This window comes from Accipiter gentilis, chromosome 27 (genome assembly GCF_929443795.1).
Source record: "Accipiter gentilis chromosome 27, bAccGen1.1, whole genome shotgun sequence".
Lineage (NCBI taxonomy): Eukaryota > Metazoa > Chordata > Aves > Accipitriformes > Accipitridae > Astur > Astur gentilis.
The window spans coordinates 2586554-2603518 of record NC_064906.1 but is presented as its reverse complement, the minus strand read 5'-3'; the positions used below and the strand labels follow the sequence as shown (position 1 = coordinate 2603518).

Below are 16965 nucleotides of genomic sequence, written 5' to 3'. Positions count from 1 at the left end.
AACACCCCAGGTTTAAAAGAAAATCCCCTCCCCCCAATCTGTAACAGAATTACAAATTAAGCTTTGGGAGAAAAAACTGTATCAATCTATAGAGCTGCTTAAACATACATCAGTGACACTTTAGCATGTAAGTAAAATTACACAGGTAAAGCATGAATCATTCCAAAACCAAACTAACCTTCCTCTTTACCCCACTCCCAAGCCTTGGTTTTAAGTCAGCAAAAACCCATGGCCTAAAGAGCAATTAAGTCACTTAGACATGTTCTTGCTTGTCAGAAAACACCATTTCTAAAATTATCCTTGCTAGAAATGAATGCTGGAGTTCTAATAGCTAGGGTATCCTCCACATTCAACTGACCCTCATTCGTTTTGGTCTGGACACCTCTTTTAGCCTCCAGCAGAGCCCAGAGGCACACATGATGCATCTGTCAGTCAGTATCAATACGCAAAGTGCAGTTTGGTGCAAGAACCTTTCTCACATCTCTGTGGCTCCCATTAACATTCTCAGTCCTTTCTGGATTTCAGCATATTCAGGTAAATCTTGGAGTGTATTTGTGTATTCTTCCAGAAGACTGCTAGAGTTTGCTACACATTTAACTAGCCTAACTGTGGAAACAAGTGCTTTATCTCTATGGCAGATGTAAGAATCTGTATGTCCTCCCTCATTATTAGAAAGTCTTTTTTTAAACCATAACTATGCCTTGCATAATTAGCCAAGATAAGGAAGACCAAGGACTAGAGAATCAATTATTTCTATTTCTTGTTGTTAAAGTTGACAAATTCAGGTCTGACAATCACCCAATATACCAATTCTGTTTTCTGAATACAAGCCTTTGGGAAGTGAAGTTTTAACAGTGAACCATCGAGATGTTACAATCAGCAGAGAGGCAAAACACATACATGCCTTTTATTCTGAGTGGATAGAATTGCCTAAGATGTGTCACCATCTCAAATAATGAAAGCCAGCAAAGGTACCAAAAGGTCAGTTAGAAAAACAAAAACCACAGGATAAATGAAATGCAATGTCTCGTGAATAAACCACAAAGATTGGACACCACTGACTTTCAACACTTAAACCTGAGCCAGTAGGTTCCCAGGACTTAGCCTTTGATCACACAATATACCTGCAACACTTGGTGACAAGATTTGCAGTCACATACAAAATCTGCTTGAGATTAAACACAATATTCATTTTCAGATGGTGGTGCTCAGCAGAACCTATCAACAGGGAATGCTAGCAAAAATGCATTAGTTTCATGTTTTATTTTTCATGTTGGTGAAACACACAGCCTCTTTTCAAGAAGCAGCATCTGTAGAGCTGTTACAAACACATTTTGTACTCTAATACACCACAGATTTGGAAAAAAGAACAAATAAAGCATAGGTTTCACACTGCACTTGGGCATACTGGATCTTAAGTTACAGAGGATTTAGAAATCTCTGAGTTTACATATACATTGCATTGGCCATCACTCAGCCTTCATGCACAACTTATTTTTCTTACAGTCAACATTGGTTTTGGAAACTTTCTTGCTGTAAATGGTGTCTTGCTCTTTAAATCACTGAAATATTTACATAATAAGTGTGCAAATTGCTTTGAAAGATAGACACAAACACTAACACATAATATACAGACAGCTTCTTCTATAGTTAAACGTTTACTAAAAGGCAGTTAACATTCCTATCACAATTTCATTGCCTAAAATAGGAGAATAAGTTATATAAAATAGACCATCTTATTTTCAGACACTTCAATTTCTGCAGATTTGGTCTTTGCAGCAACATTGCAATCAAAGATTAAAATTCTACTCCTAAGATTCAGAGAAGCCCCTTTCAATTTAATGGCAGCTTAACATGTGTAGGTAAAAGTTACTTTTGTCCCAGATTTTCCACGCTTGGCACAAGGACAAAAGCAAAAAGCTGGGGGAGTGGGAAGACAGTCTTGCACATCTTTTTTTTTTTTTGGCAATATGAAAAATATGCTTTAAAGAATCCAATGCATAAATTTCAGTTTTTCTTTTAAGGGCCTGTTAGCATTACAAGCACAGTTTAAATAAAGTCCGCAAGTTCTTTCACAGAAGCACACAAAGCTCCCGATTTTTATTCTTATGCATGCCATCTTCTCAGATATATACAATTGTTCACACACACAGTAGTAGACTCCTTGGGACCATTCAACAAAACTTATTTCAGAATCGGATGCAGCAGGAAATGCTTGAAGAAAATTACTTAGTGTTCCCAGTGCTCCTACATGTGCGGGTTTTTTCTACTTGTGATAAAGACTCTCCATAAAAAGTGCATGGTCACCTTCATGAACAAATCCAGAAGGCAGAAGTTAAGTAAACTGGAGTGAGTTGCTCCAATGGTGAAAACGGATGAGTTACAGGAAAGTCTTCAAAACTATCTTTTGTGTACACCTGTAATCATTCTCAGAGAAAAGCAACTCGCTTCCTAAAATGTTGTTTAGACTATTTTATAGAAAACTTCTATATACATCATTATTAACAAAGGGAAATTAATCTGTCAGATAGTAAAAAACTACAGGTGTAGTCTCAAATAGCTTCAAAATGCAAGGTTATTACTACATAATACAAAGAGACAAAACTGTTTTTTGAACACCCATGAAATCAAATAGCATGACTTTTACAGCAGCCCTACCTGCAAATTATGCTGTAGTTCATGCAGCCATCACAATGCTATTGAATGCTATCCACCCCGAGGAAAGTGAGTATTAGCACTCTAAAAGCTTACCTTCATCACAATTATGTCTGACACACTGATGTCAGACATCACATATGTCAGACATATGGCTTGATATTTTTTAAGACATCCAATTCCTTAATATGGCAGAAACTGTACCAACTCTGTGCTTTTGGTCTATTATTTATTGAACTTTGGGCACTACATATCACACACAAATCCCTGCCGGATTCCAAATGATCTCACCCTAGTGCAGATTTTTATTAGATTCTTCTGAAGAAAGAGACCACAGGTATTAACTTCTAGTGTTGTCAACATTTAAGCATAAAATGGTCAAACACATTTAAGACACTACAGAAGCTTGCAAAACTAATGATGACTCAAAACCAAATAAAAATAGACAAGATGCAATAAAATTTGGTTACTTTGGATCCCAAGCTAGTTTGAAAAACGCTGTTTGTAAGAGAGCGCTGTTCTATGCTTTGAAAATATGAAAGAATAAAATATCTTTGTAGAGTAGTGTATTGATTAGTAAATAAACACCTAGAACACTCATTAACTCAAACATATTATTGAAATATTCCACCTAAGTTTTTGTTAAACACTGGCTTCAGAGCTTTACATTCAATGCACATTATCTGCTACTTTCCGTTTCTTTTTTGGTTGTGGCACGCTTCAGACATCGCTAAGAAAGGTTGTCCACTCCTTCCATTCCCAAGGTGTACATTACAAACACTATACACACATTTATTTCCAAAGACTTCAGGTCAATAAAGTTCTTGAGATGAAGATGTGTGTATACTTTTAAGCTTGCAAGATAGCTTCAAACTAGTTGACTTAGTATTTTCCACACCCACATGGATACTGCTTACAAAGAATAAGGTATTAAAATAATATTCTGCAGTGGAGTAAAAACAAGTTGAAAATAAACTGAATGCTCCCCCTAGTGCTTGTACTAGTGAAAAATCCTCCCTGGCACAGTCTGCCTTAAACGGTGTTAAACAGAAGATAAATAGCCAGATGCATGATGGTATATTTAACTCAGAAAACAAATCACAAACATATTCCTTGAACCAAAAAGTGTCAACTGCTGAAATCCAGCATTTAAAATTTTGTACCACTTCCCCTGCTCCAGTGCTTCTGGGGTTTTGGTTCCTTTTAAACTGTGCTTTTAGTAAAAATTTCTCTCAAATTTTTCCTATCAACTGAAGGCAGGGCCCTGAGGAAGCTCCTACCAGGTCAGAAATGGAGTCCAAAGAAGTTTCAAGATGACAGGTACAATCATGCTTTTTCTCCTGTATTGTACCCAGAAGCTGCCAAATTCATATTAGCATTCCCATATCACAATTGCAATGAAGCTCTGGTAAATCTGGTACCTTTGGATACGCTCAACATCACAAATAAGTCAGATATTTAAGACTATGTCTGTAGCTAGCATAGTCCACCAGAATATTCATCCTCCTCCTCATCAGCATGAGAGCCCACTGCAGCTGGTCCTCTTGCTTTGTCTTGTGCAGCGTTGGGCGACTTCTTCTTGATTCCACCTCCTGGGACCACCAAGGTAAGACCAAGCTTGGCATACTGACAATAACAAGGCAAGTTTAATTTCTGTACTATCACAGAAGTAAAATCTTGTTGAATTACACTGCACAGAATTAACTGATGCTCACAATAAACAAGCAGGTAACATTCAGTCCAGAAAACACATTGACGCTGCTTTCAGAGTACATTTTTCCAGCTTAGAAAAAAATGAACCAATGTCAGGCTTCTTCCATCTCAAACACTCTGAGAATGGGATAATTTGGCCACATCCTACAGCTTCTGTGGTTCAAGCTTTACTTAAAAATAATTTTTCAGTATGCAGCTATGCATACGTTATCTAGTAATAGTTCATGTAAAACATCTTACAAGTGTTCTTCAGCAAGACTAACACCTTAATTTTTAGTATTCAACATAGTAACAAGGAAAAATTAGTCAATACTGTTACAAAGTTTGGCATGGATGCATGTCTCCTTTACTTCACACCTTTCCTATCCTTATACTTCCTACAATTTAAAAAAAATAAGAGACGGAGGGGGGGGGGAATGGACACGGAGGGGGGGAAAACCAGGCAAAGGAAAAAAAAGGGGCAAAGGAAAAAAAAGGGGCAAAGGAAAAAAAAGGGGCAAAGGAAAAAAAAGGGGCAAAGGAAAAAAAAGGGGCAAAGGAAAAAAAAGGGGCAAAGGAAAAAAAAGGGGCAAAGGAAAAAAAAGGGGCAAAGGAGAAAAAAGGGGCAAAGGAGAAAAAAGGGCAAAGAAAAAAGGGCAAAGAAAAAAGAGACAAAGAAAAAAGAGACAAAGAAAAAAGAGACAAAGAAAAAAAAGAAGGGGGGCAGACAACACACAACCACTTAAAATTAAAAAAAATAAAAAATCTTTCACTAAGTAGTACCCTGCTGAGGAAAAAGCGCTGAAAAAACGTTCAACAATGCCATCCCGTAGGCATCATCTTCTGTAATGTTTACACACCCATATCAACTATATGGTATTTCTGAAATAAAGCATAAGCAGCAAACTGTTCTGGCCCGTAAGGAACCAAGGAGAAGGCAACTGAATTTTGGTCAACTTGTCAAACTCAGCAAATCCATAACAAGTTCCTCTTTCACCTAAGCCTTCCCACCATCTGAAAGGAACAACAATGTGGGAATTTACATTGGCAGGCAGCAAAGTAAAAGAATACCTAATGTTCACAGGCACAGGGCAGGATGACAGAGCAAATCACAGTAAATACATGGACCCTGCCCTTCTTATTTTCCTCTACTAGAAAAAAAAACTCAACCTGAACAAGCAAGTATTATTAAAAAAATCCATAGGAACTGCCTACTTACATCATTGTCCATGTATTTGAAGAGTGGCAAATTACAGACTTCAGAAACTTGATCCTGATCCTGCTGGTCATACCCTTCTAAAAGTTGCTCTAGTGCTGCACAGTCTTCACTTCCATTAAATCCTGGTATACTGAAGGAAATAAAAGAGTTCATTTAGGACATTTCAGCAATCTACTTGACACTCAGCTATTCCATCTTTAAATACTGATGATCAATAGCAGAAAAGCAAGCAGCTTTTAAGAATCTGATGGACTGCTTATTCCACAAAACTGCCTATAACCATTTTGATTTCTCCAGGTACATGGATCATAACCATAAAATTAAACTTTCAGCAACATTAGTTTGCATGCTGAGAGTAAGACCACAATCATAGTCAAGACAAAAAGAGAGTATTAAATTTTTCAATTATTCCTGACCAGTCAATAAACTCTTCCTCTACTTTGCATACAGAAAAATTCTGTAATGAGTTTCTATATATAAAATACAAATTGAAGACTTGGAAAATATAAGCAAGATGTTTAAAGACTGATCTTGAAAAATTCTTCCTAGAAACAAAGTACAATTTAACTTACACATATGTTCAAGTCACTTCACTAAAAGCACAGTTTAAGGAAAAATATGTTGTTTCAGTATTTTGTTACTGAAGTCCTAACGAAAGCTGAAACAGAGTTGCTGGGAAAGCCTCTGGAACCAGGTTTAAATATTAATCCAGGTTTTGATACCAGAATTTTCTTCTGGATGTGTAAAGAATGCCTTCTTCATTTCGATGTATTCAACTAGACTACTTTCCACTTCCTGAATTATCTTCCAGTTCAAACAACTATCTAAAAACAAAAAACTCACAAAAAGTAGAAATCTCGCTTTTCTTCTTCTGATGTACGACAAGGGCAAGATCTCCTAGACCAACATAACCAGAAATGTAGTAATTCACATGCTGCAAACTTTTCTTTAACAAAAACATTTGGAGTAATCTTTCCTTCAATCTAATCACCATACTAGATAGTTTAATTGATTATGCTGGGATGCTGCTATTGTGCATTTTGAGACTGCATTCCATATTTCGATCCTCAAACTGTAATAAAATATGGTAATGGCAAGTTAGAATTCAACTTTTTAAGGGCCTCCACACATGACATTGCATAAAGATTCTGAAAAAAATAAAATTCAGGTAGTGACACCCAGAAATACCCACTTTTAATCTTGAACATTTGTTTACAATAGCTAATCCATCTCTGTTCCATTTGAAGAAAAGACACAACCCAAAGGATATCAGTAAGGCAAGAATCCCAGCCATAAAAATATTCTGCTCAGCTTTTAACAAGGGAAAAAAAATGGGAAGAATTTCTAATTTCCATCTCATTTCATCAGTCACACATAACTACTTCTTTATGACTAACTTTTAATTTTAGGTTCATTAAGAAGAATCACCATAGTAATTACAGCTAAACCTGTTAGAAGTGAAAAAAATTCCTGTTAGACATACACCAGGGAATGCTATTATTGTACTGTAAGTCAAGAGAAGTACAGGCTTAAAATTTCTTGACAGTGTTTCCATTACTCTTTCATAAGAATACATCTACATTAATGAAATATTCAGTTTAAAATTACAGGACATGAAGTAGACTTACCTATAGCTTTCCCTCACACATCTTTCTGCAGCAACATAATCATTTCTGTGAAGATGAACTAAGACTTGAGCAATAGTTTTCTAAACAAAAACAAAAAAAATCCAACCCGATGATTCTTTAAAAATTAACAGTAAAATATAAGAAAAATACTGGACTGCTAATATTTAGTGTAAAAAAGGTCACTATGATCCACGATAATTCTAAGATACTGACACAAAAGAGTCAGAACAATACAGTGAGAAAGTAGTAAGCCACACCCTCAGCTAGTATGAAATAAATTATCTCCTGTAATATTGTAATGAACTGTTGCACCAGGTAACAGTTTTGTGGTTTGTTATTTTTGATAACACATCTTTATGTGTTTGTTGTTTTTGACAGCTCCTGTAGATAACAGTGTCTTATCTTCAACATTATAGTAGTGAAAAAAGCAGTTAGAGGTTGGGGAAACATGCACTACCACTAATTCTCATTATTTGGCAAGAAACTTATCCCCATATCAAGAGGTACATATTGTCGGTCAGATGTCAGCTGTCAGTAGTTACCCAGAAAAAATCAAAATGCACTGTCAGAAATTGTGTCTTAGAATTTACCTTATAGCATGTTGGGTAATTTTCAATTTCCTTATAAATACTTTTTTCCTTTTGAAGAGACAATGCAGCCTCATCTAATCTAAAAAACCAAAAAAAGTTAGCAGTATCAGTGCCAGGAACACAGCATAATGAACATGAGGCTAATTACAAAGTGTTTAACTCATACACTGCCAAGTCTACTGGAATAATAAGCAACACAACTAAAAATCAGCAGTACATCTTACTAACAGACTAGATGAAGAAATATATAGTCAGCAGTTCCTTTTGTATATGTGCAGGCTAAGAACATCTCTTGTATTCATTCAGAGAAACCTCGTTTTCCTAACATTGTACAAGATGAATGCCTTGTTACGTACCCTAACAGATTTCTGTATGTCATGAGGTTACAATAAGCTATCACTAAGTCAGATATCCATGAACTTTCAATATTAAGTCACAGTAACTGCTTTTGAGTTTGAATACAATTTAATCATCATATTAAACTTCTAGAAATTAGCAATAGCACGAGCTACAAAGTAGCAGAGCAACCAAGTCCTTCAGATGTCCTGAAGCTATGTTGACTTGTTTTGACAGAAAGACTTTCAAGTTACTTTGTAAATTTCCTTTTCTGACTACAACTTGGCAGTGATAAAGTCTCTTAAAGGTAGAGTTAGAAACTCTAGGTAGAGTTAGAAATTTCTTAAAGGAACTACATGTTTCAGTGAAGCAAGTCTATGCTGAACTGCAGGTCAAGTTTGGTGCTAGCAATTAACAATTCCAAAATACACTCTTCTTTAAGAAGTCCAGAATCAGACTGCTGCAAATAGATTTCTCTCCTCAGGTTAGCCATCTAATTCCCCTGTTTTATATTCCACAGCTATAAAAGACTTTCAAGTACTTTCTACATATTAGCACTGGAAGAAAAAGAAAAATAATAATTCCTGTAGTTTAAGAATTAATGAAAACTGGTGTATGTGCTTTCTAGCTGTTCAACACACACAAAGGAAACAAAGACTTACAGCCCACATTCTCCCATCGCAGAACACAAAACAGGTGGTTCCTGGATGAACATGGCAATCCCACAGAAACCGGAATTTAGTTTGAAGTGTGTCTCAAAGTAAAATTAAGTAACAGTATATAAACCCAACAACAGCAAGAAAAAAAACCCACCAGTGAAAAATCACTATTAAAGATTCAATTACATTTAAAAAAACAAGAAGGCATAAAGCTATACCTGCGTCCTCTGACTAGAAGTCTTGATGCCTTCCCTAGCATTTCTAATGCTTGCCGTAAACGTTCTTCATTCTAGAGAAGAACAAAAAGAATTCATGCATTTGGATTTCATTTGAATAGAATTAAGACCACTAGACCTTAATCTAAGTATGTCATCTGTAACTTAGAACAACTTAATTATTGTATCAGCAGTTCACACACTCAAGGGAAACATGAGGAGTAATGGCACACCCAAGTCCCACAGCCAACTCCTGTACGCATCTACAGAGCAAAGAAACATCAATGCAAACTTGCTCATCTGGAAGCACGTGGCAAGTGACGCTAGAAAAGCACGCCAAAGGCAGTAGCAAAAAGGCAAATCACCTGCTCATGGGACGGGTAGACGATTAAGCAAACTCTTCTCTTCTGTGCCTTGAAGGATTTCAAACTATTTTAGGCTCCAGGACTCAACAGCAGCCATGTTGCCTACCCTCTGGACTGCCCAACAAGAGGCAGAAAATTTGACAACATACAAAATTCTGATTCAGTCAAGTCCCAAACTTAGAAAAAGGCAAAGCAAACTGACTCCTAACTTTTGTAATCTCCCCCTCTGCAGCATAAGAAGCCCTCAGCCTCCTTACTCAGCCACTGATGTGAAAGGAAGGAAAACCAATTTGGAACGTAATCTTAGGCTTTTTCTTAACTTTATAGCTGACCCTAAACACCAATTCATTCATCTTTGTATACTTTCTGGGACTGGAAAGTTCTTTGCTGGTGGGAAAAAAAAGAAAAACAACAACCTAAAAACCCCCCACTTACTTCAAACACTGATGCTGCTTGCTGATAGAGCTGCACAGCCTTCTCTGGGCTCACATTTTCTATTAACCTGTAATAAACATAAATCATTTCTCTTCAGATGAAATATTTTTTACCTAAAAGCATCAAAAAGACAAGAAAGAAAACCAAAGATATACCCATGCCCTGCATGCATCCTAGCCACCAATACCACAGACTTACTTTCCAGCCCGTTCCAGCGCAATAGCTGCTGTGTCTGGTGTCCCGTTCTCCAGGTACATCATACTGGCCTTCTCAATCAGCTGAACTGCTTCAGGGAGTCTCTGCATCTCCTGCAAAGCAACAGTCAGAGGGATGTGGCTGTCAGGAGTTGTGCTTATGTACAATGAAACAAATCAAAGCAAACTGTAATATCCTATTTTTTAAGATTCTGACTTTTATTTACAAACTTGTAGAACCAGTGAAAGTTGACCACCAACTCCATCAAATTCACTTGTAAGTATCAAGCTTTCATGCAAGGCCTGAAGTTGTGGTAGTTTAGAGAAGAAGCAGCACCACTCTTCTGTTACCCCCTAACACGAGGTACTCACCTTTTCTTCCACAAAAAGAAAACCTCTTTTTTTTTTTTCCCCAAGTGTCACTTCCCTAATCTACCAACGGTGTTGGTGAGGACTACGAGTCAACAGAAAAATATCACTTCAATATGCTATGCACGTAAACATATATTTGTAAAATGGTCCATTGCACAATATTCTTCATTATAAAACAGAACTTTTTATTAAAAACTGATAAATGAAAATACCTTTAACATCATGCCAGCTTGTTCATAAGCTCTGCAGAGAAAAAAAAATTAAAATTTAGTTAGATATGGTGTATTTCGGCAAGCTGTAGTTACACAGCAAAGTTAAGACTCATCAGCGATCACTTCACTGTTAATATTAAATGCTTTGAAGATACTTCAAGTGTTTTGTTTAATGAGACAGTGTATATGTAACATTATCTTCCACAAATTAAATACTTCAACCACGCTCCCCACTAAAAATCTATTCTCATGATCTGACCCACAGGCACTATCTGGATTATTTGTCATTAACTGCTTGCTTTGAAGTACTCTTTAATTAAAAATTTCTTTATAAGCTCAACAGTGTAGAATTTCAAAATTGCAAAAAGTTAATCTAGGAAAAAACATTTGATATCAAAAGATGCTGAAGAATGTCAAAATCATAATTTCTTCAGATGGCCATTGCAGGTTTTCAGACTTCCTAGCCTGCGCTTCCATTAAACTCATTTTGAAACAGCAAAATCACTTGAACCATACCATTTACTACAGCGAGATCAAAACGATAGTTCATGCTTGTACCATATGTTAGAGAATTTGTTTCAGATTACTCAGTGCTTCTATACTTACTTGGCAGCATGGAAGAGACTGGAAGTAATATTGTCAAAGTCAAGGACAAAAGCCACAAAAATATAATGCAGAAAAATTGTTAGTGTACAAAATCTTACAGAAGTACTAGTTTCAGAGCAAGGAATCCCATAAAGGCAAATCGAACCTACTATGTTTGTAGACAAGGCATCAAAAATAAATGCTTCTAAGGACAGAATAAACGCAACATACCAAAGTATAACTGCATGTAAAGTTGTAAAAAGCACATTTATTTAAAATATGTTCCTGGTTACTAAATACTACTACAAGTACTGTAATAATGTCAGAGTTGCATTTAGTTTATACTATCCATTTGTAGGTATTTAAAAAAAAATAAATTAATTTCTGAAGCAGTACCTAGACATCTCAGGCACTGGTCAGCATCTTAACACTCCAGATTCTAATGGAAACAACGGATTTTCTAACCAAAAGAGTTCTCCCACTCAGAGCACACAGGAACAGTCTTCTAATAGACAACTTTGTTACATTGGCAAAATGTGCAAATATATTAAATACATCTTCTACCAACCCCCATTAACCCATTCTAAGTGTCAACTAGTAAGCTTCTTGGAAAAAAAAGAATATCAGTCAATGAAAAGATACGCTTTATTGTTTTCATGTGCCTCAGCTTCCCGTAAACAGGCTTCCCTTGCCTGGTCAAACTGCTTGGCATTCTTAAAAGCAACAGCTGCAAGAAATCAAATAAAGTTCTTATTTACAGCTTGCCATTTTCATTTTTTCACCACTTCTACTCAAGAATTTAGCCACCAAAAGATGCAAACAGATTCTTTAAATGAATAGTTACAACTGACCAAGCTCTTCCAAAAAATCCCATCACAGTCTTCCTTGCTTCATTAATTAGTCACTTAGTTACCATTAAAAACATTTACTGTCAACAACATATCCATGCCATCACTGTACCACATTGTCCATAATGTGTTTAGCTGGATTTTGGAACTCGCTCATTCTGTATTTTAATTACAGAACTGCAGGAATGCATAAGTTTATAGTTTTAATCATTAGAGGTTATATAAAATCAGTATGGCAGGAGTAGAAGTATACCATCAACAAAGCATACCTATAACAACTTCCTCAACATAACCACTTCAGGGCACAAATATGTATTTCTATCTCCATTAGACTGATAGAATATTAAAGTGGGATTTAAAATAAATTTCAATTTATAAATGCTCTAGTTGCTCTTCCAAGTTTGTATTTTTTTATTCAGGCTTAAATGAATGAATAGGCATGTCTAGAGTAAGAAGCCAAAAAAATCACAATAAATTACTATTATCAAAACCAAGAAAATTGTTTAAGAGCAAAAAGGAATCAACTAGTAAGAATTTTATATTGAGTGTGACACTCACTGTGGAAGAAAAGGAGGAAAGAGATCTTACTATGCCTAAAAAAAACCACCTGGCAGCATATCTCTATCATACTGAGACAGTCTTTGTCAGGACATACTTCAGAAGATGATGAAAAAGCAACGTTTTAAAACCAGCTCAAATATTTGTTGTTTTGTAGGTAAAGTCATGGGATTTGGGGGTGGACAAGTGAAAGAAGGAAAGCATTTTTATTACATGTAGTAATATATACAAAGTAGAAGCTGTAAGCTTAGAAAAAAAAATTTATTTTGACAACAGTTCTAGATGTCCAAGTACAATCTGAAATTTACTTTACAGTGCTACTAAGAGTATTTTGTTCTTGTTGTTTCATCTTCTTTTGTCTTCACAACAGTTTTACTTACACAGCAATGTACTGAAAATACATAAAATGTTATCAGGGATTAAGCTTAAAGAATACTTTGAAACCATAAAGTATATGGCCATATTTACAGCCATACATACCCGCCTTCCCATATTCAGTAGCTGCACTGTCATAATCTGGTTTCCACTTTAAGAATCCAGTTTTCAGACTAAAATGCAAGAAGAAAGGCCTATTAACAACTAGTAAAGATTTTATGTTTTATCTTCAAAGCACTTTAGATATATTTAAAACTTTAGTTTACCTCCAAAAAGGAGCAATTACCCATTTGCCAATGCTATGGTGGCATCACTACTATAAAAATAAATGCCGGCATTGTTAGGAATTGCATCAAACACTGCAATGATCTCCCATAGTTACACGCATCGCCTCTAACATGCTTCTGCTGTCCCCAGACGGTCTACACAAGCCCAGCTCCTCAACAGTAAGAAGTCAACAGAACAAAAATACTTCCACCTACACCAACATGGTATCTCAAGATTTCTAATACCACAACACCTGGCAATATTTTTGGTTACACATCACGAAGTTTCCAGTGTTCCTCTATGGTAATTTTTTGCTGCTAAGAATTATCAAAGACTCTCCATTGCATACACAAATTAAAGAATTTAGTTACCAACACAAAGACAAAGCCTCATGTGTCATTTGTATGTCTACAATAGATCATGACACTAAATGGTGCCATGCACACACACGCAGATACAGATATAGGGAAAAATATACATTGCAAAACGAGGCGAGTCATCAAGCAACGCTGATTTCAATATCATGACTTCCTCACCTCTAAAACAAATATAAAAATTCCCATAACTTTAGAGTCCACTTCTATATTTGTTGCAGGAAGACACTTCAGATGCAATATACACTTAGTTTGGAAAAACAGTTGTATATAGACTATGTTGGCTTTGTTGTCCTACTTGGATGAAAACCACAGTATGTAACTCTAAAGGAAGCCTTTATATTGTGTTATTTTTATCACAGGCAAAGTCTCAAATGCATCGAGCTGAAATACACAATGCTTTATTACACACACAACTTAAGATGTAGGTGCCTTTTACTTCAAATGCTTTCCAGGATAAGCTTAAAATGAATTCCACTGAAAGGCACTTTTGGTCAAGTAATTTGACTAAGATACTCTGGTACAGACATTTTATTCTGAGGAGGTCTCTCTATCGCAGTTCATACTTTTGATCCATGATTTCCAGATGGCCCGTCGCTACTCTTACTAAAATTATAGCATCTCTGGATTAGTCAGCTGTATTACATCTATACTGTAGTCTGTGAAATTGAGACTTACAAGCAGAATGGCTTGTTCAAATCCACATTAAAAGACTATCATATGTAGATGTTAAAGCCTCTAAGCTAAATGTCAGCACAGGTCTTTGAGGCCATCTAAAAAGAAACAATCGCACATTTCTCATAGGCGGGAAGCAAACAAATACACACACACACCCCCCACCTCAGCAAGGCGAAGCTCTTTATTCACCACAATCCCCCTAACTCTTTCCTCCCGCTTGCCTTTCTCCCACTAACTTGAGCAGAAGTGTCTCCCCTCCCCTTCCCCTTCGGGCCAGGGCAATAAAGGCTGCCTGGCCCTTGAGGAAACTGCCCAGGCCTCCAAGCCCTACAGCCTCGCCGACACGACTTCTCCGGTTTAGGGCCGCTTTATTCTCCCAGTTCGGGGACGAAGGGTGCCCTTTAGCAGCCACCCCCCCTAGGGAGGGACCCCCGAGGCAGAAGAGGGGCCAAGCGGCCACGTCCTCCGACTCCCCCCGCACCTCCCTCCCCTTCCCCCGCGGTCACCTCGCCCGGCACCTGCCATATCCCTCAGCCCCTCGCTTCGGCCACCCCCCACCCCGCCCCACCACTCCGCGCAGGGCATCATGGGAGCTGTAGTTCGCCCGAGGCCTCCGCTCCCCGCACGGGCGCCGGCGAGAACTACAACTCCCAAGAAGGCGCCGCCCCCGCCGCAGCCGCGGGGCGAGGAGGGGGTGCCGAGCCGCCGGGTGAAGCCTGCGGACGGCAGCCCCACGGTTCAGAGGCCGCGAGAGGGCGGCCGCGGCGGCAAGCAGCGCGCTCCGCGGAGCCCCGCTCGAGCAGGAGGCGACACGACGCCCGCAAGGGGCGGGAGAGCCGGGCGGGCCTGAAGGCCCGGGCGCTGAGCCGGCAGCCGTCGCACCCGCTCGCCAGCTTCCCCCCCGCCACCCTCCCCTCACGCTCACTATTTCTCCGCCTTAGCGATGTGCTCGAGCGCCTCGTTAATCTTCTGCGCCGCCATCTCGCCAGCGCGGAGGGGCCTACCCCTGCGCTCCCGTTACGGAACACTGCGGGGCTCGCGGGGCCTCGAGGAGAAGAGCTCGGCCCTCCGCCGCCTCACCGCGCCTGCGCGGCGGCGGCGGCGAGGCGGGGCGCGGCGGCGGCGGGGGCGGGGCGCCGCCGCTGTCAGGGCGGGCGCGGCGGCTGAGAGGGTGGCAGCCGCGGGTTGTGAGGCGGCGTTGGGGGGGGGGGGTTGGTTGTCCCGCTCCTTCGCCGGCAGCCCTCTGCGCGGTGTCCCTCTACGCGCCCGGCAGGGGTTGTGCAGGTGAATGGCTGCCCACGGCGCTGGGCTGTGGCCTCGCTCCGGGGAGCCGGACGGCGCCTCCCTGGCGGGAGCCCCCAGTCCCCCCCACCCCGGTCCAAGGCCAGGAGAAGCTTTTCAGAACTCGGGAATGAGCGCAGGCCTGCGCGTCCCAGGGTTTTCAAAGGGAGGCCGGTGTTTCGTGGAAATGCGCAACTCGTGGGCCGAAGGCTGAAAAGCGCTGCTTGCCTGGCTCCGAAAGAAGCCTCCAGAGGCCTTTTTGCTGAGGCACGCTGCTCTGCCTCGTTTGGTATTTGCAGAAAGAAGAGGCTGTCTCCAGTCAGGCTGGCACAGAAATCCAAAGCGGAAGGTGTGCGTGGTGGTTGAGAACACCAGAGTTGCTAACACGGGCTACGCCATCGTATGAGATGCCGAGTGTGTAATTGGGTAACTGAATTGAAAATGCTAAAGTTGCTCCCCATGCGTCCAGTTCCCTTGACTCCTTATTTTTGTTAATCATCTCAAACATTCTTAAGTAACAGGAGATCAGTGATTGAGCCCAAGAAGGTGTTCATTCTCCAAACTTGGACATCATTACTGCTTTCCAGTAATGTGAATAAGAGAAGTATTTATCAACACAGGAGGGGAGAAGCAAAGTGAGAAGCTGGTTAAACTTGCAAAATTCTCATCAGAGCATAGAAGTCATTGAAAGTCCATACTGTTTACAGGAATCAGAGCTTTGCGATTGTTCCTACCTTAAATGTTGAAAAGAAGCAATATTTACGGATTTGTTTTGCTCTAGGTAGGCATCAAACTCACAGGTCTGAATTACTCTCCCTTCCATTTCCTACATTCCCTCGATGACATGGAAACAATTTTCTAACTTTGGTTCTTGCACTGCACTTGAGAGGCTATCATCTATTGCAGCTGGTGGAAAATCACCACTAAATCTTGCATACGATTAGTCTATGTCCTAGAACAAAGTAGGAAAAAAAGGTTGTGGAGAGGTTTTCTATCTTGCATAATACATATGCAAAAAGGATTCTGGCAAGTGCTCACTGGTCGCAGGTAAAAAGTAGAGGAAGCTATGATCGGAGAGATTCCTGTGTCATCATGTCTGTCTCTTCTTTCCCTTGCTATGGCCAGGATCGATCTGGCCATATAACTATGAGCTTGCTGCATTACCTTTCAAGTAAACTTGTGTTAGCTGGGAAAATGAAATCATAGAACTGTGGCATTAAAGGACAGAATAATCTTAGAGTGTTCTTCTGAAGCACGCTGTTAATGACATACTGTTTGTGTGTTTGTTTGTGCTAGTGCTCCTGGGTGCTGTGTTCCCTGGGCTATAAATAGCTGTTCACTTTCTAGTGAAACTACACAAGCGTGCTGTCTGGTTACACTTTGTACTGTAATGACCAGATGAAAGATTTCCAAGACTAGTATTAAAT

At 39.3% G+C, this 16965-nt stretch overlaps 1 protein-coding gene across 1 annotated transcript; it reads right to left on the bottom strand.

The window, feature by feature from the left end:
• Positions 1-870: 870 nt before the first annotated feature.
• NAPG (NSF attachment protein gamma) lies at positions 871-15344 on the bottom strand. The gene is made up of 12 exons (XM_049830258.1): positions 15183-15344; positions 13044-13111; positions 11800-11884; positions 11179-11196; positions 10573-10603; positions 9993-10102; positions 9795-9861; positions 8998-9068; positions 7785-7863; positions 7195-7274; positions 5567-5696; positions 871-4281 (listed from the first exon to the last, which is right to left on the bottom strand). The coding sequence occupies exons 1-12, from the start codon at positions 15236-15238 to the stop codon at positions 4132-4134; spliced, it is 945 nt and encodes a 314-aa protein (XP_049686215.1). The 5' UTR covers positions 15239-15344; the 3' UTR covers positions 871-4131.
• Between the last annotated feature and the right edge of the window lie 1621 nt (positions 15345-16965).